The 26646-nt window shown below is 41.2% G+C and overlaps 1 protein-coding gene across 1 annotated transcript in view; it reads right to left on the bottom strand.

Moving 5' to 3' along the window:
• Nucleotides 1-1279: 1279 nt before the first annotated feature.
• antxr1c (ANTXR cell adhesion molecule 1c) overlaps nt 1280-26646 on the bottom strand; it is a 40591-nt gene continuing 15224 nt past the window's right edge. Inside the window, exons 3-18 of the mRNA XM_020644847.2 lie at nt 26181-26252; nt 25044-25125; nt 24918-24948; nt 24744-24817; nt 24528-24596; nt 23908-23988; nt 23222-23282; nt 21891-21989; nt 21365-21434; nt 15945-16023; nt 13562-13657; nt 13285-13323; nt 12810-12908; nt 12514-12681; nt 11227-11307; nt 1280-4517 (exon numbers count right to left, since the gene is read on the bottom strand). Coding sequence (XP_020500503.2) covers nt 4260-4517; nt 11227-11307; nt 12514-12681; nt 12810-12908; nt 13285-13323; nt 13562-13657; nt 15945-16023; nt 21365-21434; nt 21891-21989; nt 23222-23282; nt 23908-23988; nt 24528-24596; nt 24744-24817; nt 24918-24948; nt 25044-25125; nt 26181-26252 — 1459 coding nt within the window. The 3' untranslated portion in view covers nt 1280-4259. The remainder of the gene's footprint in view (nt 4518-11226; nt 11308-12513; nt 12682-12809; nt 12909-13284; nt 13324-13561; nt 13658-15944; nt 16024-21364; nt 21435-21890; nt 21990-23221; nt 23283-23907; nt 23989-24527; nt 24597-24743; nt 24818-24917; nt 24949-25043; nt 25126-26180; nt 26253-26646) is intronic.

Here is a 26646-nt window from a genome sequence, read left to right as displayed (position 1 = left end):
GGGGCGGGCTCATTTCATTTAAAGAGACACACACACCAAAACGGAGCGTACTGAGGGAGCTGGTTTATACAGGGTCACAAACCTCCTCTGCTGCTTGATTCATGTTGTATTTTGACCAAAGCACAGCACAGATGTCTCATTTAGACCACAGGAGACTGTTTGAAAAGGTGGAGAAGATGGGATGATATGTCCTCTTTAAGAGTATGCTAATTTTGTTGTTAGCGTTGGTGAAACCTAATGTTAAATATTGTTACTGTTATATGTTACACATTTGCTTTCATGTTATGCGTTAATGTTGCACTGGGCTTATTTTAAGGACTTGATTGAGGAGGCTTTCGCATCATAAGTGACTGCAATGGTTCTCAAACTTTTTCTACATAGCACCCCTTTGGCAGATGAAAATATTTTCAAGCCTTCCCCCCACCCTCACCATTCACATCGACACATAAAAATATATACGCTAATCACACTGTCAGTCATGCTCTATCCTAACTAATTCCTAAATTTTAGAATTGATCTCAAACATTGTCTGTAAAAATGAGAGAATTGAAACTTTAGAGTGAAAACAAAGTGAAAACAAATGGTTTAAGATGTAACAAAAGCAGTTATAGCTTTGAACAGTTTAAAAAAAATAAACCTGACGAACCTCCTGCAGTGATTTGAATAACTAGTTTTTGCTTGTTCTGTGCTACAGAGCTTCTCATGTCCTGGGTACAGCTGTGAGTTTGCTACTCTCACTTCATTGTCAATGTCCAGCTTTGATCAGTATTTTGTGTTGGTTGAGGCAACTTTAGACAAACGTTCGCATAGGAGGAATGTGGCAAAAGGACAAAACTATCCAATCTTTGTCCAGGTGAAGCCTAGGGCAGGACATCATATTTTCTTGTCTTTGTTTTGGTAGTTGTGATGTCTGGTGTAGATTCATTGTCATCCTTACATTTACCTGGAAGTCCTCTAAAATGTGCCATGCTATGCTAACAGTGCTCAAACATTGTTTTTTTTAGCCTTGTAGGCCAGACTTTGGGAATCACTGAGTTAAAGAATCATTTTCATATGAATATGTTAACAGAAAAAGAACCTAACTTGTCTAAAGCCAGGTATGCTGTACTTCTGACGTAGCCAAATGTGCATGTGAGCAGTACACAGAGCTAACTGTGAATGGTACAGTTATTCACTGTCCAAACCTGCAGGGGTGGAGCTGCAGGGAGGAAATTAGACAAGCGAAACACTGAGGTCTGTATTCCACATGGGTCAAACAGAAATCACACACTCTCCGGTAGAAGCTTTGAAGTCAACCTTTATTGATACTGTTAAAAAGATCATGTCAACCAACAAGTGAAAATCATATGTCTTTGATATCTGCTTCAGCACTGCTGGTGATTTGTGTCAAAACACTGATTAACATAACGTAGCTCATCTGATAGCTATAGAAACTTGGGAATGTCACTGACCATGCATCCATAATGCCTTTATTCTGAAACTCTGTGGTAAACTCATAGGCCAACAATGTCACAATCAGAACCATACATGTCTCTCCAATTATTATTCTTACAACCCTATAGGGTAAGCAAAGGTTAAGTAGTAATATCTTGTATGTAATGTGGTGATCAATAATGCTACACTGATGTGTGAAATCTGTTTCGGCTACTTTTTTTCCACATGACAAGAGGAGATAAAAAGAAAGTCTAACACAGGTGCAGTAACCTAAAACTGCAAATTACAACCAAAAAAAAGGTACTGTGTTTCTGTGTATTGTAATTGGAAAACAGTTTTCTAGCTGTTTCCTATTTAAAGGTCAAAAACAAACAAACAGGTATTCTGCCTGGATTTAAAAAACTTTATCTGTTACTCACGCAACAGAGCTGTTTAAGGACTTATGGGTCATTCTTTTTGTGAAAAATACAAAGTTAAAGGCAGGGTTGGTCATTTTTGAAATCTAGCATGATTTTGAAAGTAGCATTCCCTCAGTGCTCCGTCTACACCATAGGTCTACACCCGCCCCCTTCCCTCTGTGTTCCCTCATAAGCCACGCTCCTGGATTACATGCACGAGTGCCGTTGCTCCAGAAACCGACCTCATCTCATCGCTTGCATTGTGTAGGAACTACGTTGTCTTATGTCTCGTTCAGCGGTAAGTAAACACTAAACTTTATCATAATTCATGTTAAAAAAACTTTTTTACTACTCAAAACGGCCAACCACAAACTCACAGAATAAACAGCATCATCTGTGACGTGCTTTGAGTGTGGGCTAGTGTACGCAAGGGTTAGAGAACGAGCAGAGAGACAGGGAGGTTCATGATTGGTTCATCAGATTGGTACCTCGTGGCAGACATTGGTCAAAGTTTTTATAGACTTAAAACTGCTACAGATGACAGATTGTCTTCATTCCTTTTTCAGAGCACATTAATTACTAATTTCTGTCAGGACCTAAAGACAATTACAAACAAAATCTTAAAAAGTTTATCTGGAGAAAATGACCCACCCTGCCTTTAATGTGGAGTATTTAACAAATGAGTGAAGCAACCTTTCCACCTTCATTTGCTCTGCTTTAAGGCATTGAGATATGCACAAGGCAACACAAAGGTACATGACACAGTTAAAAAAAGATGTAAAAAAAATCACACAAGAATAAAATACCAGAAGGCACAGGATATAAATGGAGTACCAGCATTTTTCAACCTGATTTATACAACCCCCCATGAAAAAAAATTCATTGATCCAATCAATTCACCTGCTTGTTAGAAAGTGTAGAAAGCAAAATGCCCAGCAGCTTTTGCAATATTTAGGATTTTTGTTTCGATACACACAGCATCGATTCTTTGTAAGTTTAGCTGAGCGCTTTAAAGAAGCTGGTGTCCTTGACTTGTAACTGACTAGCTGTTCTTTCTAAATTCTGCGCACAGTGTCCGTCTTTGTAGTTGGACACCTTGTCGATATTCAAGTACTCTCCTCTGTTTCTCTCGGGGAGTCAAATAAATTAGATGCTCTTTGAACTGCCCTGCAGTTGCAATGTGACCGGTGATGATAAAACTGAAGACATAAAACACACACACATTGGTATCAAAGTACAGTATCATATCATATCGAGTATAAAGGTCTTAAACGAGGAGTTAACCTGATTACTTGTTGCTTGATTTCATGACTTTCATTGTCCAAATGCTAATAAAATACATACTGTAGTTGCCCAGCAGTCTATGTGCGCAAAAACAAATGACACAAAAATATATATATTGCTGTATTCTAAATACAACTACATGTAAAAGTTGGTAAGGACAACATCCAAAGCCTCAAAGACATCAACCACTGTAACATTCAAAAGCTCATCTCAAACACTTCCATAAAACATCTGTACACGTCCCCGTCACTTAAAGCTACAAACCACCACAACATTAGGTAACTGTAAATGTTTTGTATTTAAGGCTGGAATTTGTTGCTAGAAAAAAGAAATATCACAAAAAGGGATGAAAAAAAAACACTTTGGCAAAGAGAACAAATGGAACAATATAAGAAATTACACATTATCATGTCCTGTTTAGTAACACCATCTCATTGAAATCCCCAAATCTCTCATTCAGCGTCGTCACAGCAACGGAGGAATAAGCCAATCCATTCTGCTCAACGTCTGAACTCAGATTTTTCTTTTAAAACCTAATTTTCACCCCATATCTTGCCACCTTACACCTAACTCAGTAGTTGATAAAGACAACAAAGACATTTCATCCACTGCACTATTTTTTCTATGGACTCCATGTCCCAACATGCTTTGCTGTCCAGCAACAATCCTCCCTGATCTTACAACACCAACACTTTGTAAAAAATATTTCCCCGGATCCCCTCATTCTCCATCTGTTTGGGCCTGAACGTCAAGTCAAACTGCTTCGCAAAGTAACTTCTGTTGCTCATCAGCAAGTACTCAAACCTTTAAGAAACATATTCTCTCCCATGTGCATTGAGATCAGAAAAAAAAGCTTTATTGTGTGTTTTTGTAGTATTCCTGCTTCCCCCCCTAGAATTGGTGATGCTACGTAGTGGCATAATTGAAACATCGGAAAACCTTCCAAGCTACAGTTTGATTTGACTTTTCCCCAAACAAGAGACAAGAAATTAGAAGGACAGGTTGAATACTGCTGATCTTTGGCTTTAAGAGTTTCTTTGGCAGTGAGGACCAAAACCTTCCAACTGAAAGACCTGGTCTGAGCGCTGAGTCTTTGGTATCAAAGCTGGTGCATTGGGGGTGGGAGGGGCTTGTCTGTATGATTCAGGGTCGTAGGGTGGGTGGGGGACGTGATGGCGGTGGACAGGGTAGTCCCGGAGGTGTGCGGGCTGGTGGCGGTCCTGGGAGTGGCTGTCCTGACGGGGGGGATCTAGGAGGAGGGCTGGAGGAGGTGGGAGAAGAGGAGGGGGTAATGGAGGGGTAGTCGGGAGGCGGGGTCGAAGGGGTGTGGATCGGGCTGCGAGGTTTGGCCTTGGCTGCTGCTGATTCGTCTTTCACTCTCGTGAAGTTGATGCATCGACCCTGAAGGGAAGTGAAGAGACCAAACATTAAAATAAGTATAACATTGTTATTGTGACTTTATTGTCATGATGACGTCACCACTTAGCTTAGAGCACCAATACATCAAATAGTTGTCAGTGTGGACTGACCAAACAAGACCATCCAAACAAACAAATCCATTTTTACAGTTTGACACCCTGCTGTTGAACATGCTACACACACATAGACTGAAATACACAGACATGTACAAACAGGAGAGATGTCAGAGTGAGGGGGCCGCTCGCACAGGCGCTCTCCTGACCAGGAGGGAGTTCAGACCCTTGCTTGGCACAGTGCTCAGGAAATGATCTGGCACCTCTCCAGGTACCAGATACATTTCCAGACTTGGTCCACACCAGGACTTGAACCGGCAACCCAATTCCCTACAGACTGAGCTACTGCGGCCCCGATCATTCAAAAGAGTATAAGAAAAAACATCAGAAAGTATACACGTTGTGCATGTCATGAAACTTCACTGAAAATAAACAAATATCATTACATAGAAAATGTCAGTATGTGGTCTGAGAGGGACAACATAAACAACATAAAACGAGTTTTGTTGTATTGATGTTGAACCGGGTTGGTTGGACATGCAAGTAAAGATGTACACACCTCAACACACTTCCAGGTCCAGACACACACTGGTTTCTAACCTAAAGCACATCTGGGCTAAGATGGTATCAGATGACAATGTTAGATGCAGAATGTTTCAGTGTCTGTATCTTTCTTTTTGTTTGAGTGTGTTTTTTGTGTTTATGACCTCCTCCACCCTCATCATCAAACCATCGAACATTACCTCATGTAGGAAAAAAAGAGGGAAGGTTTTGGCTTCAGAGGGATTCTAGTGTGTGTAGTGTGTGTAGAAGGTGTAAGTGTGTTTAAGTAGATGGGGTGTGTTGGGGGGGGTAAAGGTTATAGTATATTTGAAAAATGTACCATTTTACAGTTAACTTATCAGACTGTTAAATAAATGGATTTGTTCCGGCAGAAATCAAATTTCACTCCTGAACTTCTCGTAAAAGTTTATACATCCCACAAGCTTCGCTGGAGTTCACAGCGGTCACTGTTACCATAGTAACGTGACCTGCCTCTATAACTGCATGTGGTAGGCAGCCAGATCGAAGTGAAGTAATGTTAATCTGCTGATGATGGTATCAGTGTTTGGAGCCGTGGGACCTTAGCTTACAGAGTGAATTAGAGTTTTGTTGAATGAGCTTCAACACAGACTACGGACAAACTCTCGGACCTGTGTTTAATAAAAAGAAGCTGTTGTCTTAAAAGCTTTTTACTAACGATAACCCCGGATAAAATGTTGAATGTACATAAACGAAAAGCTACACCAGACCACATTTTGTTTTGATTGATTTATAGTCACACTTGTGCAGATAAAGCTCTTTAGGTTTAAAGATAATACAGATGGGGAGAGAATAATTAAAGACCAAAGAGAAAACAATACCATAAAGAAAAGAATAATGATACACCTCACAGAGCAATTCTCCAATGCCACTCTTAAAACTTTGCCTCTTTTTCTGCAAGCCTCTTGTCTGTCTCCATTTAGCCGAATATCTTTACATCTACCACAGACAGACAGTCACAACCTATGGCACAACATCAAAACATGACAGTAACAATGGACAAATCCCAGTCATCTGGACTAGTACATAAACTGCTACAAGCCAAAACACAGCGTGAATCAACAGCTAAGAGAAGGCCAAGAATCTAGCAGCAACTACTAGCTTGTGGTCTGTCGACACTTTTCAAGTCTGGCATTCCTAGACATCGCTTACAAAAATGCTAGGAGGAGGATCTTTAAAAAGTTGGAAAAACAAGCAGAGAGGAGATGTGTTGAAGCTTCTTCCTTTGGACAGAAAACACAAATACTCTAAACTAACGCAGCACTCCATCCAAAATACACTCATGGAGAAACAAAAGAATAAACCATTTCTTACTTTCCAGCTATCGGAGATTACAGTTGGTCGAGTAGTCGTACCAAAGTTTGAGTTTAATGTTCTTTTTTTTAATTATCAGTAATGAGAATAATATAAAGGGACAATTCTTCTTGTTAATATTGAGGACCTCAAATATTCATGTATGAGTTTGCATCTGTCATCCTCTAAAAATGAATGAAAGAAGGTGCTAAAAAAGAGTGGACTGCAGATTGTCTCATCCCTTTAGTGGTGACATATTTTAATGTAAAAGTCTGAGGCGTCTCAAACAGCTACAATGATTTTACATCCAAATCGATGTAATTTGCCATTTGAAAAGCGAGGTGCGTCACTTTCTGACGTGAACGAGTACCGTCTGAGTCGCAGAGGGGTGATGACAAATGGTCGGTATGTGATGAGGTGGAAATGAGTTGGGCTGGTTTGTAGAGGTGACTGTGACAAACAGCACAACACAGGAGTGTGAAGTCATTTAGAGGATTTGAAGAAGCAGAAACCTGTTTGACTGAACATCTGCTTCTGATGCAGTTAAAAAGTAACTAATACTCTGAGTGGTTTTTGAGAAGAATACTTTCTACTTCTACTCTAGTATTTTCTTACACTAATAATTTTACTTGTAATTGAATAAGATTTGAGTAATGTAGCAGTACTTGTACTTGAGTACAGAGTTTCAGTATTATTGGTGTCACAGTGTGTGATTTCACAGTGTTTGGAGTTGTGGAAGCGCAAAATGCAAACGGGGTGTAAACACAGAGTGGGAGCTTCACATACACACACACTCAGATATGCACACACACAGCACTGTTCCTCCCTGCCAGCTGTTATATGATACATTACCAACATCCCTTCCCATCATGCCTCTGTTACTTCCTCTGATGGTGCATTGAGGTGTAAGACTTTGACCCGCTAATCCCCCTTTGTCTATTCCACATACACACAAGTGGTGACAGGGGCGTAAACTTTCGTCTATTCGGCAATATGTGAGCACCACAAGTTAGATAAGTACAACAGCTGGAAACAGAGGCACCAGTTAACCCTTTAAGCTCTCATCAACCTAACAAATCGTATCTGTAGCATTAAAGAGCTTTATGAAAAGGTTAAGAAAGGCTAGATTTTTACTGTGTTTTGATCACTGTGCTAAGCTAAGCAAACTAGCTATACGCCCTTTAGTGTATAATTGTGTGAGTGGTATGAGTCTTGTTGTCTGATTCCTTAAGAAAAGGTGAAATAAGAATTTGGCAAACTTGTCTTGTAAAAGTGTAGGCAGTGTTGCTCTTAGCCCTTACACGTTTATTAAAGAAAGATATATGGTGCCCTTTTAAAACAAAACCTCATCAGGGATTCAAAACCAATCAGAAGACATGACATGTTTGTCAGCTTTGTGCACTTTGGACTGTTAGCACCCAGCCGTAGTTTGAACCTCTGAACATTTTCTTGGGACTAAAAAAAGCAAAAACGGAAGTTCTCTACCGCTGACCTCCTTCATGTCTACAGTCTCACCAAGGTCATAAAATTGTCTCAGCCTGGCGTAACGTGTGTGTGAGACAAGGTCGGTCAGTTGGTGGAGACAGAGCTGGCAGTCATGTGCTTAGGTATTACCTCATGTCCTTTAGCCTGCTAAACGCTTCCCTTGGGAGGTTTGTGTTTATGTGAATGTGTGTGTGTGTGTGTGTGTGTGTGTGTGTGTGTGTGTGTGTGTGTGTGTGTGTGTGTGTGAGAGAGAGAGAGAGAGAGAGGGAGAGAGACAGAGAGAGAGAGCGAGCTCTGACGTCAGTATAATTGGATGTGGTTTGGTGACACACTCTTATAATGGATAACTGCTGTATCAAATGTAGATACCTTCATCCTTGTGAGGCTAACTGTGGTCAGTCACTGGTGAATTATATGGTTATACATACATGCAATGTGCACACACACACACACGCACACACACGCACGCACGCACGCACGCACGCACGCACGCACGCACGCACGCACGCACGCACGCACGCACACACACACACACACGCTCAGCGCTGCATCATACCAAAAGGAGCCTATGTTATGCAAACATGATGAAGGGTTACTGGGTTCACTGAAAGGAGAAAGATGAAGGGTGTGTGTGTGTGTGTGTGTGTGTGTGTGTGTGTGTGTGTGTGTCGTCAGTACAGTATATAAACATTTCAGGAGAGGCAATCAGAAATCAGGGCGATCATGGCTACACTGTACAGGATTGTGGCCAAGTTGGTCTCGAGGGTGACATCTGTCTGAAAGCCCAATGGAGAATCCAGATTAAACGGGACAAACTCTGCGTCAAGTAAAGTAAAGAGTGAGATTTCTATACGTTTGAAAGTCTAGCAGCCTTTGGGTGTGAGACTTTTCTCGACACACTTTGTTATGGTTGGGTTTGTGACAACAGATCTTTTTTCAGGTAACCCTCCTGAGAGGTGTTCAGAACATTACACCACATGGAAATGAGCTTCCCTGTTGACCTGCCGCTTCATTACTAACCACTAATGGTTTGAGGAGACGACATTATTTCAGCAGAAAGACAGACATGATTTCTTCTTAACTCTAAGCTTTGCGTCATGATGGGCTGATGTATGCAGACATCACTAAAAGCTTCACTGGAGAAAAGAAATGTGAGGACTCTAAATAGAACAGAAACCTTTTTTTCAGACTTTGGTAAAGATTGAATCTAAAGCTGATGGAGTCTTTTTTTTTGGTCTCATTTATCCAAAGGAAAGCTGTAAGCACAAACTTGTCTCTGTTCCTGTGTTGATGCCAAGACACAGTCTTAAATGTGGAATTCCTGTTAAAAGACATCATTGGAAATTTTCAGCTAATAGGGCATGGTTTTAACTAGAGCTTGGGACGGGTCTGATCAGCGGGACAGTTAGACGTGCAAAGAACAGGAATAGGAAAGCAGAAACTGCTGCTAACAAAAGAAACATAAATTGAGGGAGGGCGGGGAAAAGAGGAGAGGTGGAAGGTGATGAAGAGCAGATGAAGATGTGGATGATAAGGAAGAAAAGATGGTCAAGATGAATGTGTTGTTTGATTGTTTATCGACTACCTCTGCAAGGTTTTACTTGCTAAACGCTAAGGTCAGCATGCTAACCTGCTTACAGTGAGGACTCTCACATGCTGATGAGTATAATGTCTACTACTGTATAATGGTGTTATTTCAATGTTTCAGAGTGCTGAAACAGTCCTCTAAGTCATCAACAGTGTTGATGAGAGAAGAGTGGGAATAAATCACAAGAGCAAATTCACACATTAAACAGACTTTGCTAAATGTTACAGAGGGAGTTTGAAACATCACTGGGGATCTTTTTGTACTCGATGAACTCCCAATCCTCACCCCACATTTAACTCTCATCGCTGGTTTATTGCTAAAAAGGCTCTGAACATTAAAACTAAACCATGTGGCTGATCTGAGATGAAGAGAGATTTTTTTACCAGCTCACACGACGAAAAGAAAACCCTCCTATCGAGCTAAAAGGATGTGTCCGGGGGTGAGCTGTGGTTCTGCTTTCTATCCGATTTATGGCGTCTAATCCGAAGCAGGTGTGAGCGCGAGGCTGGCTCACAGGGATGGAGAGCGGCCAGCGGAGGTGTTAGCCAGCCCAGAAACACCAGGAGTGAACGAGATGGAAAGACAGGCGGAGGAAAGGAAGATGGGATGAGTAATGGGTTTAGATGACTGAAGCATTTTCAGACTGTAGACGTACAGGAAGTCTTTTAAATCTGAGACAGTTAGGAACATAGTGTTGGGTTTCTGAGGCCCTTTTAATTTTCACCAAAGGATTTGGACTATCAAATAAAACAGGGAAGGAATTTGACAGAGGCATGGCAGTCATCGCTTCAGTTTGGCTGTTTGCCCCCCCCCCTGCAACCACAGTGGCCCTGATGCCCTGTCTGCACTAACCCAGCTGATGTCGTCATTTTTTCTTCTGCTTTGTTTCTCTTTATTCAAGCTGAGACACCAGACTCAGCTGTGCAGATTCTAAATTCTTTTCAGGCAGCATCAAGTGAAATGTGTGGCACATCGCTCAAACAGCCGGAGTTAAAGCCCTGCATGAGCAACATGAAAAACACAAGTATAGTCTTCTACAAATCCCTGTACCCATGTTCCTGTACCCCAGTTTAATTCACTCTGTGGATTGTTTTACAGTCTTGGGACTTTGGATGCACCAAAGGCCAACTGTGCCTTCTATGCAAGGCTCTTAAGGGTGGTGTCTTATTTTTCTCTAAATCCCAAAAGCCTAACACAATTTCAAACTCTCTTTTAAGAAATCATTTTAACCATGTCAGACTAATCGTTTAAACTAACCCACTGTTTACAGCAGGCTCTTGTAAATGAGATTCTTAATCTCAGTGAGATCTTCTTTGTTACATTTTTTTTTTTCTTTAAGGCCTATGAATATTCTTCTGACAGGCTACAGGTGAAGAAAAAAAAAAAAATCTTCATGATGGCTCAAGATGTGTGAGCTGGTCTCAAATCCAGCTACAATGTAGTGTGAAGGGTAACAAAGGAAGCTCAGAAAGTCAAAAATCAAACAAAGTTACAGATTAAAGTATGTTGTAAGATGGTTTAAAGAACGAGAGGAGAAAGAGAGAAGGCACCTGAGGGTCATCACAAACGTAAAACCCTGCAGGAGGGATGACGTGGATCCATGAACATGTGGAGCAGTGAATGAGAAAGGGTGTGGATAAAAGATCAAATTCAATTCTATATTTTCATGATGCACTGCTAAGGAACTCACATGATCGCCGGGCTGGGGTCTCATCAGGGAGACCTGGTCGTACCCTCTGCGAAACAGAGCCCAGATAGCATCCAGTTTACCCTGAACACAAGAGAGGAGAGAGAGGGAGGGAGAGGTTAAACAGCTGGACACATCTGGACACCACACTCCTCAGCACCCGCTGTCCATAACTTAATAAAATCCTATTAATACGGAGTCTACTGTATCAGCAGACTTTTGGCCTGTGGTCCTTCAAAGCTGAGAGTCTGCAGGTTTGAATCCCAGACTAACACTGCAGCAGCTGATCCGCTGATTAGTTCCTTCCTCTCTGGTTGAGTCTGATTAGACACTCAGGTTTTTGGTGAGATTAATTTAAGACACGCAAAGTTTCAAAAGTGTCTGCCGCCAAGAGCAAAACAATGTGCTTTTACAAAGAAAAACAACCTGCAACGGAAGATGATCAAACTTTTTACAGGAACCGAGCAGCAGACTACTTAATTGCTACTTAGTAAATATTCCGTCATTTTCTGATGTAATGTTCATGTATTACGAGAAACTGTTTGAAAAACATTCAGAACTCATTATTTATAGACATGGTTACCCAAGAAGAGGAGAATTCTACTGAAATGTATCAGTCACGGGCTCTTGAGTCTTTGTGACACATCATTTAGCTAAAACTTCACTTTGAATCACTGCACTTCTGTTTGCAGGCCTTCCTTCGCCTCATTTAAAATACAGCATTTTGGTTGTAGTGCCTAAAGATAACATTAAGTCCTGCTACTGTATGAAAGGCCAGTGCTGCTGCACAGAGCTGTATTGTAGTGTACACTAAAAGCACAAACAGTCGTGACGCCAGGTTGAATACTGACTCTCTGTCTGGAGAAAATGTAATATATTTTTGGTCAAGTAGTTGGGAGTATTTTGTACTTTTTAAAAACTAATGATACACAAACGTTGCCAGATCAGGCGTTATCCGTCCCCGCTGTCTTGTGAAAACTTTGAAACTCCACTTTGTGATTGCTTTTATTTTTGAACCTCACTTGGAGGAGTGTGGGCCTCTCTGCGGGTTGAGAAAAGTCTGCAGACCACAGTTATTTGAAACTCACTGTGCAAGAGCTCAAAAAATGCACAGCGGTCAAACTGTAAATAGGGAAGATTTTAGAGTTCCTCAAAAGCAGATATTTTGTTACGGGACAGCACTTCTGCTGTCTGCTGTAGCTTCTCGATGTGTACAAAGTCAACTGAAAGCCAGCATTTTAAAGCCCCGCTGTCTGTTAGTCCTGAGAGGAAAAATGAGTGTGTGTTTACCCGAATGGGTGTGTACCACTTCCGGTTCTGAGGAGCCTTCTTGTTGTGAGATTTCTTAGGTTTGGGCTCGAAGGGCTCGTACTCCTGCTCAGGCATCTTCACCACGGCGTTCTTTGGCTTCTCCAGCTTGGCCCCCTCCTCTGTGGAGCCCTTCCCTCCCCAACGCACCTGCAGACGACATGGACATGCATCAATGAACAACTGAGTATAAGCAGTGAAAGTCATCTGAATTGTTCTCTTTTTGTTTGTTTCTTGTAGATTCAATCATATAAGTCAGGTTTCTGTCTTCTTGTCACCTCCATCCTCTTGATCCCTCCGATTCCTCGTCCTCCGTAATAAGAAGCATCCACAGTGGGCCACTTCTTCTTGGGCAGGCCGTCTTCATCATCTGACTCCTGAAGCACAAATAATGATGCATAAAGGACTCATTTTGACAAACTACTTCAGAGGCTGCTATCTGATACTGAGTACAAGTACAAATTGTCTACATTTGGTAAGTACTGATGAAAGCTGTTATGGGCTGTGTTGTGTGTACATGCGGATGATAATTACGAGAGTTGCTTTTATGAGTTGAAGCACTCAACAGGTAGCTCATTATTGTGATACTGATGGTGTTTTGGATTTCTTACCACAAAGAACTTTTATTCGATCTTAAAGACAACATTTTAATCTAATTTATAGATTTTATTTTGTGTTTTTTAAAGTTTGATATCGTATAAATATCAGGCTAACATCTCCGCCAGATTGTGTTTAAGTTATATTTTGACTCACAGGCTCAGGAGGAGGTGGAGGAGGGGGTTCTTTGATCACCTGTAGAAGAAAAGGAGATTCAGATTGTTATGTTTTCAAAAAAGACATAAATCACATCAGCGCTGCATGTCTCAGAGGACCCTCTTGAGGGCTGCTCTGTTTTTCTTCAGTTAAGACCCATTAGGTGCTTACTGGTCCTTTTGGAGTTCAGACAAACCCACTTGAACTCTGAACAATTTTAATTCAAGTGTTGTTTTTTTAAATTGCCCACTTCCTGAATGTAGTTGGAGTTTCTTACCACAGTGCAGCAGAGAGGCCAGAACCACCACATGAAGAGCATGGACAACAGGAGGAACAACACCAGCAGGGTGATCAGGAGGATGGTGCCATCGAACTGGAGAGAACACACCGAGGACAACACGGTCATTTCATGGCACATGCACAATAATATGTAACTAACAAGTGATGCCTGAGAGCACCTTCAACATCATTTAGACCCTGTGTCCACCTAGCATTTTTTTTTTACTGATCCCCAGCTTCTTTTTTCAATTGTTATCAATGAGGAGAGAGCGTTTGCAGCAGACAGCTGCAGTTTGGAGAAAAAGAGCAGCGCCTAACGTCTTTCACACGAGCGCTGCGCTTTTTTTGTGCAGCCGCTCCGAGCGCTCAAGTTGAACATTTTTCCAACTTTTCAGAAAGGTGATGTTGACGTCACCGGCGCTCACTTCTAAATGTATGATATTCCCCGTAGTTTTGCCGTGTACGCATTGTGTCTTTTACCCACATCCTCTTTGCTCTGAGTCTGATCAGGTAAAAAAAGATCTCAAATATAAAACATACAGTAAAGAGTAACGGAGCCGTGTCACTCATACAGCGGCTGTTTTCAACAGACTGTTGTCATAGAGACAGGCAGGAAGTGCAGTGCTTCTTCTCAGAGTACAAACGCTTCATGCAGGGACTCCCGAACGCCAGGTCAGCGCTTTTCTGCCCGGAAATTATGCTAGGTAGAAAAGAGGCCCCGAGTGTATTGAAAACTAGTTTCTCTATGTTGTCCCCTGAGCGCGATTAATGAAAGTAACAGAAGTAGTAAAACACTAAAAAAGAGCAGTTCTAGTATAAGAAACAGAAGAGGAAACAAAATGACAATAAAAGTAGCAATAAAAGTATAATCATTATTGTATGAGTGATTTTTCAGGGACTTATTTCCTTTCCTTTTTTCATACTGTCACTATTAAAATTCATGTTTTGTTTTTCTCGATGACAGAGTTTAGTATGATGTCTAACTGATGATTCTTAAATGAATCCATCAATTGCTCTGCCCACTTTAATCCAGGCAGTCCTCCATGAGCCAAACATGGTTCCCATTACAGACGACAAGGGGAGGATCATGTGGCCAGACTTTCCCTGATCTATCTTCCGGTAAAGACAAGGGGGGGTGGGTTTATCTGATCCCAGCAGCAGGGTCCGCCACAGAGAGAGAACCAAATGACCAAATCAGCAATTTTTTATTTTTAACTTCAACAAGCTGATGAGCAAACAATAACAAAAATACCATCACTGACCACATCTGCGTTTTGTTGAATATGTAATGCGTGTTGTTTTCTCATGCTATATGTGCACATTTTGTACACGGACCACAAAGGATAAAACGTTCTCAAGAGGCACTTTGGGAGGATTGAGCAGGGGGCTCAGGGGTTTGTGGATTTTGCATCATTTTTTTAATGGCTGCACGTTGTTTATAGCTCCACGCCTTCCCATCACTTGTCGTGCCTCCTTAATCTTGAGATGACTTCAGCCTATATGTTTCAGTTTAGTGGTAAGAAAGCATCTAATTGCAATGGTGTGTCTAATTGAACTCTGTACATCACGGACCACAACACAGTTGTTAGGATCCACAGTGTTACCGTGGAAATGAAGTCACACGGACTGAGGCAGAGCAGCTTCAAAGAGCATGTTTTCTTTGGGCTGGGTGGCGGTCTGCTGTGGCTTTGCTTCATACGTTCCAACATACTTGTTTTATTTCGCCATAAATTGACTTAAATTGTGTCTTCAATCTCAGTTTGGCGGGAACGACGCTCCACCCTGCTTCACACTGACACACTGTCTACATTTACACACCTGGGAGCTACGAAGCAGCTCCAACCCGGACGATTCTCTTTCCCTTTTCACATCCAACATGTTGAGATTGAACCATCAGCTTCAGGGTCATGAACCTGCTTCTTTAACCTCTCATCTCCTGCCACCCATGGGGGGGTTCAGAGGATCTTTTTTTGGGTGGATTGCTACTACACACTCCTGTGGTTTTGCTCTCAATAGAGGGGGGAAATAACAAAATTGAGAAAGGGAAGATGAAAGGTAGTCAGGAAACTTACTGCAGAGAACAAAACAACAGACTTTTAGGAAAAGGGTGAAAGAGAGGAGGTGGGAGAAGACGGAAGAAGAAGCTGGAAGGGAGGAACCATGCAATTCAAGAAGGAATGGAAAACCTCTTTTATTAAATTACAAACCAGCAAAATCGATCATTCTGTTTTTTAATTTGAGAAGCTTGAAGATATTCACTTCTAACATGAACAGTCTTCATCAGATGTACAATCTGCTCCGGTCCTTAAGAGTTTATGTTCTAATAGTTTATACTGAAGTACTGCTGCAGGTTAACTACATGAAGGAGGGCTTCTACTTACACACTCTGTAGTTGTGATGTGCACGTTGCTGCTGATGAAGGACAAGCCGTCGTTCATGCTCACCTGGAGATAGATAACCCTGAAAAAAAAACAACACAGACACAGAGGAAAAGTAAGATCATACTGAGATGAAACATTAAAGCATTGAGCGTATCAGGAGCATTTGATTTAGTCTGAGCATTTCCTCCTTTAGCTCTTTTTGTTTGATTAGAATGATGTCATTTGAACTTCAGTTAACTCCAAACAACGTCATTGAACCGCCTGCAAACTGTGAGTGGGTTTGTTAGAAGCGGATATATAATTTAAACCAACAGGCAACAACCACAGAACACAAGGGAGTATGAGCTGGAGGAGGTTTATTCAAGCTAAGAATAAAGTGATGCCTTAAACCGATGCTCACAATCAGTTTTTTTCCTTTCTAAAGTAACATTTTCCTGACTTTTAGCAGCTACCTAACCAGTAAAGGAGCTGATGAACCAAATACAAAAGTTTTCCACTGTGGTTAGAAAAGAAGAAGAAGAAGAAGAAGAGAAAAACAAACAGTAGGTATGATCTTGTTACCGACTGAGCTGCACAGCATCAAGGAGGTCAACTTGGGATAAATCAACGGATGGAAACAAAAAAGAAAAGGAAAGGAAATTTGTTTTTATGATTCTAGGCAAGTTGTGTATTTTTCCAAGACATGACAGCATACTAATGGCACTCTCAGGAATGAGAACAATCTTCAACATGAGCCCATTTTGAAAGCGGTCTGTGATCGGTACTGGGAGCTACTAAGTTCTAATTTCCTTTAATGAACGCATAATGCAACAAATGAAAACGTCTGTGTTCTCTCTTCAGTGAATAATCTCTGTGAAAGCCTGCTTTTGCCAATCCTCTGGTCACCCATGACAGAACTCTCAGGAGCTCTTAGCCTGTTAGGGTTTTTGGAACTGCTGAGAGGGTCTTGATGGTCTGAATAGTTTCCTCCTCGGAGTGTGGAAAAACAATTCTGAGAATTTCATGTGACCTCCAGTGGCCTCCTTGGAGCCAGTTCTCATCCAGAGCTTCAAAACATGTTGATGACAGGTATTCACTTAGCAGAAAAACACTCAAGTTCTTTTTAGGTAAAGGGCCATGACCTTCAGGTCTGGAAGATGAAAAGCAGACTGATAAAGCTGGCTTCACTCTGACTCAGAGAGCTGTCTGTCTGGTTTTCAGGAATACGAGCTCGGGATGGGGGGGGGGTGAAGTTCATTAACAACAACATACGAACCTTACAGACAACCACAGATATAGACAAAGGGACTGAACGTCCAAACAAGACTAACAGGAAGGAACAGATCATCTTCATATAAAAGCCATAAATACAGCAACAGTGAAATAACGAGAGAGGAACCACAATGCATGTAAATATTGTTGATCTCTACATGGCTGCTGTTTTAAGCCAAAACCAACAAAATGTTATTATGTCTGTTATGTTATGTGACAGCGAACATTATACACAAGAGGAGTAGGGTTGTTTTTGAGTGAGGTCACAACTATAGTTGAGTTTCATTTATTAAGTGATTTTCTAAAACAGTAGAGCACTTTATTTTAGAGTAACTGAACAGAAGTAAATATAATTTCTCTGATGATGATATTCTTGTGCAATTTATAGATATAAAGTAACATCCCTGTGCCAATGAGCTGCACACTGTAAGGCTTCAGGAATAATAAGTCAAATCACTTCTTTGTTGGTTTTGGGGTTTTTTTGTGGATAGAGCCACAGGTGTGCCACAGGTGTGATTGGAACTCGGGCTGCCCACCCCAAGGACCACAGCCTCCGTACATGGGGCGCACGCTACAACCGCTATGCTAACGGCACCCCACAAGACAAACTTTTACTAAATATTTCCATCAGAAGAAAGATGAGATTTGTGGACCGTCATTTCAGTTTGCTTTAATACGAACACTGAAAAGTATATGACTGAAAATTCAACGAGGAGATTCCTATGAGTCCACCTGTTGAATTGGTCTGATGTCTTGGGTTTGAATCCCTGAATTTAACTGATGATTAAAAAGTGGAAGAGTTTGAGACTGGTAAGAAAAATGTTAAGAAGAGATTAAATAACCTCAGTGAACTGACCAGTGTGAATTTGAGGATGTGGGGAGGAAATACTGGTTTGTAGAGCTCTCTGTCTGACAAATGTTAATAAAGGAAATAAACCAGACAGACGCTCCGAGCATGAGCACACATACGCACTTGAACTGGACACGCACTGGAGTTAGTCTGCTGCACACTAGGTGGTGTGTCTGCCTTCAAAGAGAACGCTACATTAAAAACTTGAACAGGAAGTGTGACATAACCTGCTTTACTTCTTCCTCTATATAACTGGCTAAACTTAGACGACATGATGTAACGTCTAGATTGACAGATAAACCGAGTGAGTACTAACGGAAAATAGACCAGAGTGCAATGCAGCAGTGATGACGGTTGGGTTGTGAATTTTGCATTGAAATGTTTTCACAAGCTACTCAAGTAGAATGAGTTTCAAGATATGAACATCGGCCAGTTAATCAAAAAGTGATTCCAATGGTGGGGGGCTTTTACCGAGCAGTTTAAGCACTTTCAGTCTGAAGGTTTTCCACCCTGCTGAGAATCAAGCTGCATGCAAACACGTGGCCACCAGGCTGGCTGCTGCATGGCTTTGATCAGCCGAAAGCTGGACAAGAAGATTGTTGAAAGAAAATAGAAGACTGACACGGGATGAAATATGGAGTTTGTGTGTGACAGAGACAAATACAGATACAGAGAAAAGGTGAACAGATGGGCAGACTGAGGAGGTTGGGTGGGTTTGAAAACAACCGCAACTGCAGAACAGTGGGGGGAAAAAAGAGCCACCGTGGCACAGAAAGTCAAGGCAGAGGTGGAGAGAGTGGACGGGGGGGGGGGGAGGGGGGAGGGGAAATAAGATAAGTGAGGGATCGGGGAGTCAGGGGTTTGCGGGGATGGGATGGAAAGTTTGGGGAGCTAAGGCAAAGAGCAGAACAAATATACACAGGCGGAGTTGACCTGGCTTAAAGGGAAGTTTAAGAGCAGCAGCAGGACAGCATGTACCCTCAGTTATACGACCCTTCTGTCAAACGATCGATTAAAGCGTCTAATCAACAAATCTTTCCTCAAAGTAGCTAAACTCAAATCCTCTCTTTCCACCCCACTGCCAGGGTAAATATGAACTGTCAAGTAGATTTATAACTTCAGTGGGTTTTTAAAGCGAGGGAATCCGTCTGTACATTTCAAAAGAAAGCCTTCACCAACACAGTTATCATTAAAGGTGAGGAGTGAGGACATTGTGTTAACATGGTCATCCCCTCCCTTCTTTTGTCTCCATACAGTACAGTAAGTTGAAAACCACTGTCCACTGAACCTCCTCCTCTTGTGGCCTGTTGTACTTTTCTCCTCATAAAGACTCTGGTCAGAGAGGTTTGTGGATTGTTGATTTTGGAACCTGGTGTGGCTCTAAAAAGAGAACCCAGCTTATACACAGGGACCCCGGCCAGAGCCAGAAAGTGAATGTTTGAATAAAATCACCTCAGAAGTTTTCTTGTTCTCATCCTGTCACCACCCTCTTCCCCTCCAGTGAGCCGGAGAACAAAGAACAGACTGAAACATTTCTAATGTGTATGTCAATAAACCTGATCCTGAACAGCAAATACTATTCAACATAATCCCATCTTCTTTTTACGGGTATATAATGAAGAACGACAGCTGGTTTTGCTCTCAAGAGATACGACCTGACCATTTTATCTAAGTGTGGAAAAATCAAAGACCTGATTAGAGCTTTAACATGGATGCAGATTCTCCAGAAGTATGCAGCCTCATCTTTCCAACATGAAACACAGAGTTCAGGCGACTCAACACAGGGGCTTGTTACTTGTAATTGGCACTTTTTAATTTGATTTTAATTTAACATACTTATTGGTTCTGTATTTTTCTACTCTGTTATTAAGAGACATTCACAACAAAGGCCTGAATCACACACATGCACAAACAGGCAAGTGGACATGCATTAGTGAAGAGATGTCAGAGTGGGGCTGCTACACAGAGAGCATGCCAGAGCTGTTGGGGGTTCGGTGTTTTGCTCAAGGGCACCTCAGCAGTACTCAGTAAGTGACCTGACACCTCTCCAGCAACCAAACCAATTTCCATACTTTGGTCCCCACCAGGACTTGAACGGGACACACTCTGGTTTCCAACCCAAATCCTTACAGACTGAGCTAATGCATGTATTAAACGATGGTTTAAAACCGTTAAAGATGCTTTATTTAAAGTTACTAGGACAACAGTCACCATCAATTAATGCTTAAACAACTTATTATTTCAAAGTGTATATAGTAACATGCTGGCTTACAGTTTTCTATGCACACACTGCAGATGTTGTTTGAAATAACCTGACAAATGTCATGTAATGCTCACTCTGCTATTTGACACAAACTCCTGGCTGATGTACAGCACAGGGGCTGTTTAGCTCCTAAATGTTTCATTTTATTCACCAGCCAGCCGTTCACTTTGTCTGCCATTTGGTGCTGGCAGCTATTTCTGTGTTTAGACCCGCATGCTTTGGCTGCAATTTAAAAAGAAAAACTGAACCCATAAGTCATTATGGGTTAGTTCCCAACCAATGGGGAGGCGTCTGAGACTTCAGTGGGGAGCGTGAGGCTCTGTCTGCTCTGAGGTTGTCAAAATATTTAATGCACACATTAAATATAATCATTTGAAAAGAAAAGTGGGAAATGTAAACAGAGGTGTATTGAGTTGAGATATTTTGTTAGATACAAGACCAAGTAAAAATGGTTAGCACTACCCCTGAACATTAGAGATACAATTATATCCATTATTAAAACAGAACACTTTGATAAGTGCAGCTCCTCTGAACGTATGGCCTACTTTTGCTCAACAGCTCTAAGATAGAGGAGTCAATGAAAAACAAAACAACAAAACATTTACTCTCTTTTGTAATGAGCATTAAAAAAAAAGGGAACAATCGGATGAGTCCCTTTAGATTTGTGAATTTCTTCTCTTGGCCCACTGGTGTCTATAAATGTCAAAACCCAATTGCTTCCAGTTGTTTTCACTGCTCTGCTTTAATTCAGGACAGAAGAAGGACAAATGCATAAATGGTGTACCACTGCATGTGCTGGCACAGCTTTAGAGCCCCTTATATTTGGCTAAGCTGTACTGGGATGTAGAAAAGAGGAATGTGGCCTCCGATAGGGATCATAAAAAGAGCTAATGTATGGCAGGCTTCTTTCACACGTGTATGCAAACATGTGTTCCTCCAGGTTTGAAGTAAAGAATATGATTAAAGATTCACGCGGACACCAGAGGATGTCAAATACATGTGCGGCTCTTTGACAAAACCTAAATACAAATGAAGTTGTAAACTAGAGGCACTTACTTCCCCACTTCATCGATGACAGGAGCTGGACACAGTAAAAATGTGTCCTCTACTTTGGCTGGCTTCTGATCTACAAGGGGGAAAGAAAACATTCTGGTAAACGTTCCTTCCTCCAAAGTAGGCTCATCAGTTAGCGCCTTAATATGTGATTGTCAGAGTATCATTGTAAACTACAGACACTCAATAGAAAGTTTTGTATAAGCGTGAAAGAGCTGCAGTCTGATCACATATGATTTAGAAGATCAGACAGATGTTTCTGGACTGAAGATTAGAATTTGACTTTATTTTCACTACATTTGAATTTATCTGCCATAAATGAAAATAACAAGGAAATGTTCTTCTTAAAGATATGGACTCTAAAGGATTTGTATTGAAAATGAACAACATTCCTGTATATTGTAACTCTCATGTTACACACTGAAAACAAGACAAAAAATGACTTAAACAGAGACTGGTGTAAACTTTGTTACAGAACACATGAGCTGTATTAAAGAGACAGAAACAAGCAGAGTGTAGATGCACTCACTGATTGTAATGGTGTCGTTGACCTTGAAGCTGCAGAGCACCTGGTTGATGTTCCTGGCATGGAGGAAACCGTTTCCTCTCACTACGACTTGGAAAGACTCTGGTTTCACAAAATGACAATTTGACGGTGTAAGTAGTCTGTGTTAAACTAAAATAATGATTTATTAGCTTTGTATCGTTAAGGAGACTTATTTCCAAGATGAAGAACATTACATTTCATACTATAATGAAACTCTAGATGACATGGATGGATAGAGCAGTAGCAGCTTATGAAATGAAACATCTGTCTGCCCAACCCCCTCCAGGATATACAATTTAACCCCTAAAAAAATAACACACAATATTGTTTAGTAATATTCACACAAAAACCAGAGACGTGAATAGAAGAGTTTATCTTCTCTGGAGTGGAAAAACATTTTTCAATTTGAGCCCACTAGCCATTCAAACAACTTAGTCATATGACTTTAATTTATGAATCCTAATTTGCTTGAAGTTTAGCTCGAGGAATCTGTACAAACAAAATACAACTTAGTGAGCTCTTCCTTCTGACTAACTCAGAGTGACTATGCTGACTGTAAATCAGGGAGAATACTCAGCTGTTGATGTATGAAAATGAGACTGAACCTGCAGGACTGCGCTGAATCGTACATCTCTCACTGCAGCTCTAACAGGAGACATATCTTCTGTTTCAAGTGAAATATTTTTCCTCCTGAAGAGTGAAAGTAATTTACTGCTTAATAAAAGGCAAACGCAGATGTGAAGAGCTGTAAAAGTTCCCTCTGCTTTTGCCAAAAGTATTCAATCAAGCCCTGCTTTTATCTGTTCATCGTCTTTTTTTAATGTCCTTTTAATGCTGCTATAGCTGTAATCATCTTTCTCTTGGCAGGACACTAAAGAGTGTTGTCCACTTGACTTTTCAGCCGTCGCAAAATTTCACCACTGCCAATCTCTCACAGCCAATCCCTTTAATGGCGCCCTAAAATATGATTCCCACTGCTGTTCCCTGTCCCAGTAGATTTCCTGTAAATGACCTGGATGCCCATATAAGGTCGTTCTTCAACCTGGGATTGTCATTACTGAAGTGAGAGACGGGGAAACTGGGCACCCAGTAATGAAATGAACACAGCTGAGGAATTGATGGGTGGCAGGTCCTCCTGGATGAGTCAGGAGAGACCCACTTCATTGTTTATGTGATAGTGTGTGTGTGTGTGTGTGTGTGTGTGTGTGTGTGTGTGGGTGTGTGGATGTGTGTGTATATGTGTGTGTGTGTGTGTGTGTGTGTGTGTGTGTGTGTGTGTGTGTGTGTGTGTGTGTGTGTCTTTAGTTCTGCACCTCCTGCACACACACTGGAAGGCTCCGCTGCCAATATTTCGATGCAGGATTTCTTGATGATCTGGAGGGGAAGACAAAAGACAAAAGACAGGGGTCAGACAGGTTTTTTTTTTACATTGATAGGGACGTAAAAGGGATTTTAAAAAAAAAATGTTATGAAAAGGAAATACAGGGTTTAATAAAGAAGGTCTAAAAGCTCTGTAAAATAAATACATTGAGTAGTATAATCTGCACATTTCTGAACTCCCCCTCATGAAATGTCTACTTGGAACACACCAACATCCCACCAGTAAACTTTCAACTATACTTCATCAGACCTGCTGAAGACTCCCTCGACTTCTCTCGGGACAGTTCTGCCTGGTTTGCATTAAAACAATCTGTGTAGGTTTGTTTTAGCTGATCCTTTCCTTTCCTTTGAATTCTTACATAGTGAAAACCAAAACAGCGACTGGATTCAACGACTGATGAAGGCTTGGGAGGTACTTCTTAAATGCACTTTCATTACAGTCACTTTTCTGTGTTTGTTTTGTCTATTTCTTCCTAAGTCATTGCTGGCGTCCAATGTAGAAATAAAGGGTATTTGTACTAATGCAGAACAGATTGTCGGTATATGCGCACATCTGTATTGCCTGCTTGTGTCCTTAAACTACAGAAAGGCTTGACTGCCCAGAAAAGAGTTTATTTACCGAATCAATGACTCCTCTGAGGGCGTGGAAGCCGCCCAACACAGGAAACACGTGCTCGATGGTGTCTGCGATAGTGGCAAGCTACAGGGAGAGAGGTAGAGACAAAGCACAATGAATGGATAATGAATTTATTGAATAATTATTTGGTGACAATTTCAGGGAAACCTTTCTACAGTAATAATCTCATAGCATCCACCATCGGGCAATGGGCCCATTTACAATCAGTCAAATGAGGCATTAACTTAGCTTCCATCCTGGTTTCAAACAGCCCTAACCAGAGGAAAACACTGAGCTCTCAAATTTCTTTCATGCGGAACCTGAATCAACCTCCTCATCCTGTTGTAGCCAATTGTTGAGTTTTATTCAAGTTTTAGACATTTCTCCAGTCCAGACTTGTGTGGTGGCCTTGGAGGGATTCAGGTCTAACAATCACTTCTTGCAGGAAATTTCAAATTAGGAGTCAAACAAATTGCACAAAGCACACACTGTAACACATGGAGGGAAAGCATTCTGGGTATTTCCCCAACTCTGGATTTCCTCAGCTCATGTGGTATGCCTGTAAAATGTAACATGTCGATTATAAGGAGAGTTGATCTTCAGAGAATTGTCGAGTCAGTTACCTGTGTCTCGTTGAAATCTTTCACACCAACACAGTACACAATAGCTCCAAGAGTCCTGGCTCTCTCTGCCTGTTGGAAGAAGAGAACATAAATGCGCTATTTCCTGAGAACTTGTACTCTCTCAATGCGAGTACATTTGCCTTTAAATGAGCCGTGTTGCTATAGAGCTAAGTCAGTGCAGCAGTTTCCAGGAAATCAGCCTCAGTGTGAGTGTACCTCTTGCTGTGCAGTGATGAGCTGATGTTCCTGCAGCTCTCCATCTGTCAGCGCGATAATCACACTGGCCGTGCCTGGAAGAAACCAACCCATACAGATATGCTTTACCCTTGACATGATTCAACTCTGGCATGAAGTAAGGTTTTAATTCAAATAAGGTTTTTTTATGCTTACCCAAGTTCTCCTGGTTAATCTGCTCATTTGCCTTTAAATGAAAAGACACATTGTAAGGTAACAGTTTTCATTGATATAACTCTGCAAAAAAAAAACCCAACAAAAACAAACTGGTCAATTTCTCACCCGCTGCAATCCAAGATGCATGAATGTGTCTCCACCAGGAATCTCTCTTTTCAGAGCATTGAGCCCTTTTCTAATGTCCACTCTGCAGAGAAGAGAGGCAGAGGTGTTTGTTTGGCACTGTTGTATTGTTTTTCATATCTGCTATTGAAGAAACTCACCCATCTCCCCTTTTTTCAACTTTGTAGATTATTAATTATTAATCCTTTACAGCTGTGTTTAAATTGTTTATTTAAAAACTAATGCAAACTTAAGACATCTCGATTGAAAATGGAAACCCAGTTTTAAAGGAAGAATGTGCAACATTTTACATAAATACAGCAGAAATTGAATCCTCTGTAAATGTCTCTCTGAGTCATGACTGTCTACAATGAGTGAGAAGCGTGAGGCCCGCTGGCTGTGTTGTTGTCTAAGTTGTGTTTACATCATGTTTACATGGAAGGGACGGCCTTGTGCATTAATCTGTTTAGTCAGGGACTAGAGAAAAGAAGAATAACTCGGACTACTCACTGCTTATTTTAATGTCAAGTAAGCGTTTTAAGATCACAGTCGTTCAGTGCCAATTTACATGCAGTGTGAAGCTAAGGGCTAACTAAAGCGTGCTAACATTAGCCTGCTAACACAACAATACAGACCACAGGCAATTGCAGCTCGAGCAAAGGACTATTTTGTCTATGGTGTTTAATTATGGTGCGTTCTAATGGGTAGCTCCTTCATGTGAACGCAAGTAGAGAGGGGCTGGTGGTGTGTCACTGGATGAGAGCGGAGGCTTCAGAATAGCGGACTTGTTGCCAACTGCAGTTTGGCTCGTTTTCATGCTGGTCCTCAAGGGCGACATCTACTGGATCAAAAAGTTGCACATTCTTCCTTTGACATTACTGGTCAATGGTGGGCTTTACCTTTCATAAACAAAACTTACACAAAAAATAGAGAATTATTCAAGGACAGAGAAGGCAGCAAGAACATCTGCTTTCACTCTCGTTCAAGTAGTTTATTTCACAACGGATTGTTTCTTTGGTTTCAGAGTTTCCATGCTAGAATAACACTTGCTGAGTTGAGTTCAGGTCAGACAGTCATTTAGAGTACATGTTATTCATTTAGTTTCATCAGCAGACGGTTTCAGTCAGGACATTTGTTTACCTGTTCTCTGTCAGTTTCATGATGGTGGAGGCTCTGGAGGAGAATGTTATAAAGGACATCCTCAGCATGGGACTGGAACAGAAAATAAAACTCTGTCATTCAGCGGACCACATTTTGGCTAGTTTGATTTAAATAGTGTGCAGCAATAAGATCCCAACAGATGGACCCAAAAACTGATGCTACCCTGCCAAACAATGATTCACAACATGTATCAGAACAAATATGGTGTGTGTATCTGAAGTTTCAGTGAAACGGCAACATGTTGTTCTCCTCAGAAACATTAAAATGTTGGCAGTCTCCATAATGAGCTTTAGTCTAATGCCAGAATTTAAATGGACATAATTTATTAAACGATGAATAGCTCATTGTGAACAATTTTTTTCACGTTTTTTCAGTTCACTCCAAATTGCTTTGAGTTCCTTTTCTTCTTGGAATAAGCAGCACAACACAGAAAGACAACAGCAGA

The sequence above is a fragment of the Labrus bergylta genome, chromosome 21, assembly GCF_963930695.1.
Source record: "Labrus bergylta chromosome 21, fLabBer1.1, whole genome shotgun sequence".
Classification (NCBI taxonomy): domain Eukaryota; kingdom Metazoa; phylum Chordata; class Actinopteri; order Labriformes; family Labridae; genus Labrus; species Labrus bergylta.
This window is presented reverse-complemented; position numbering and strand designations above follow the sequence as displayed.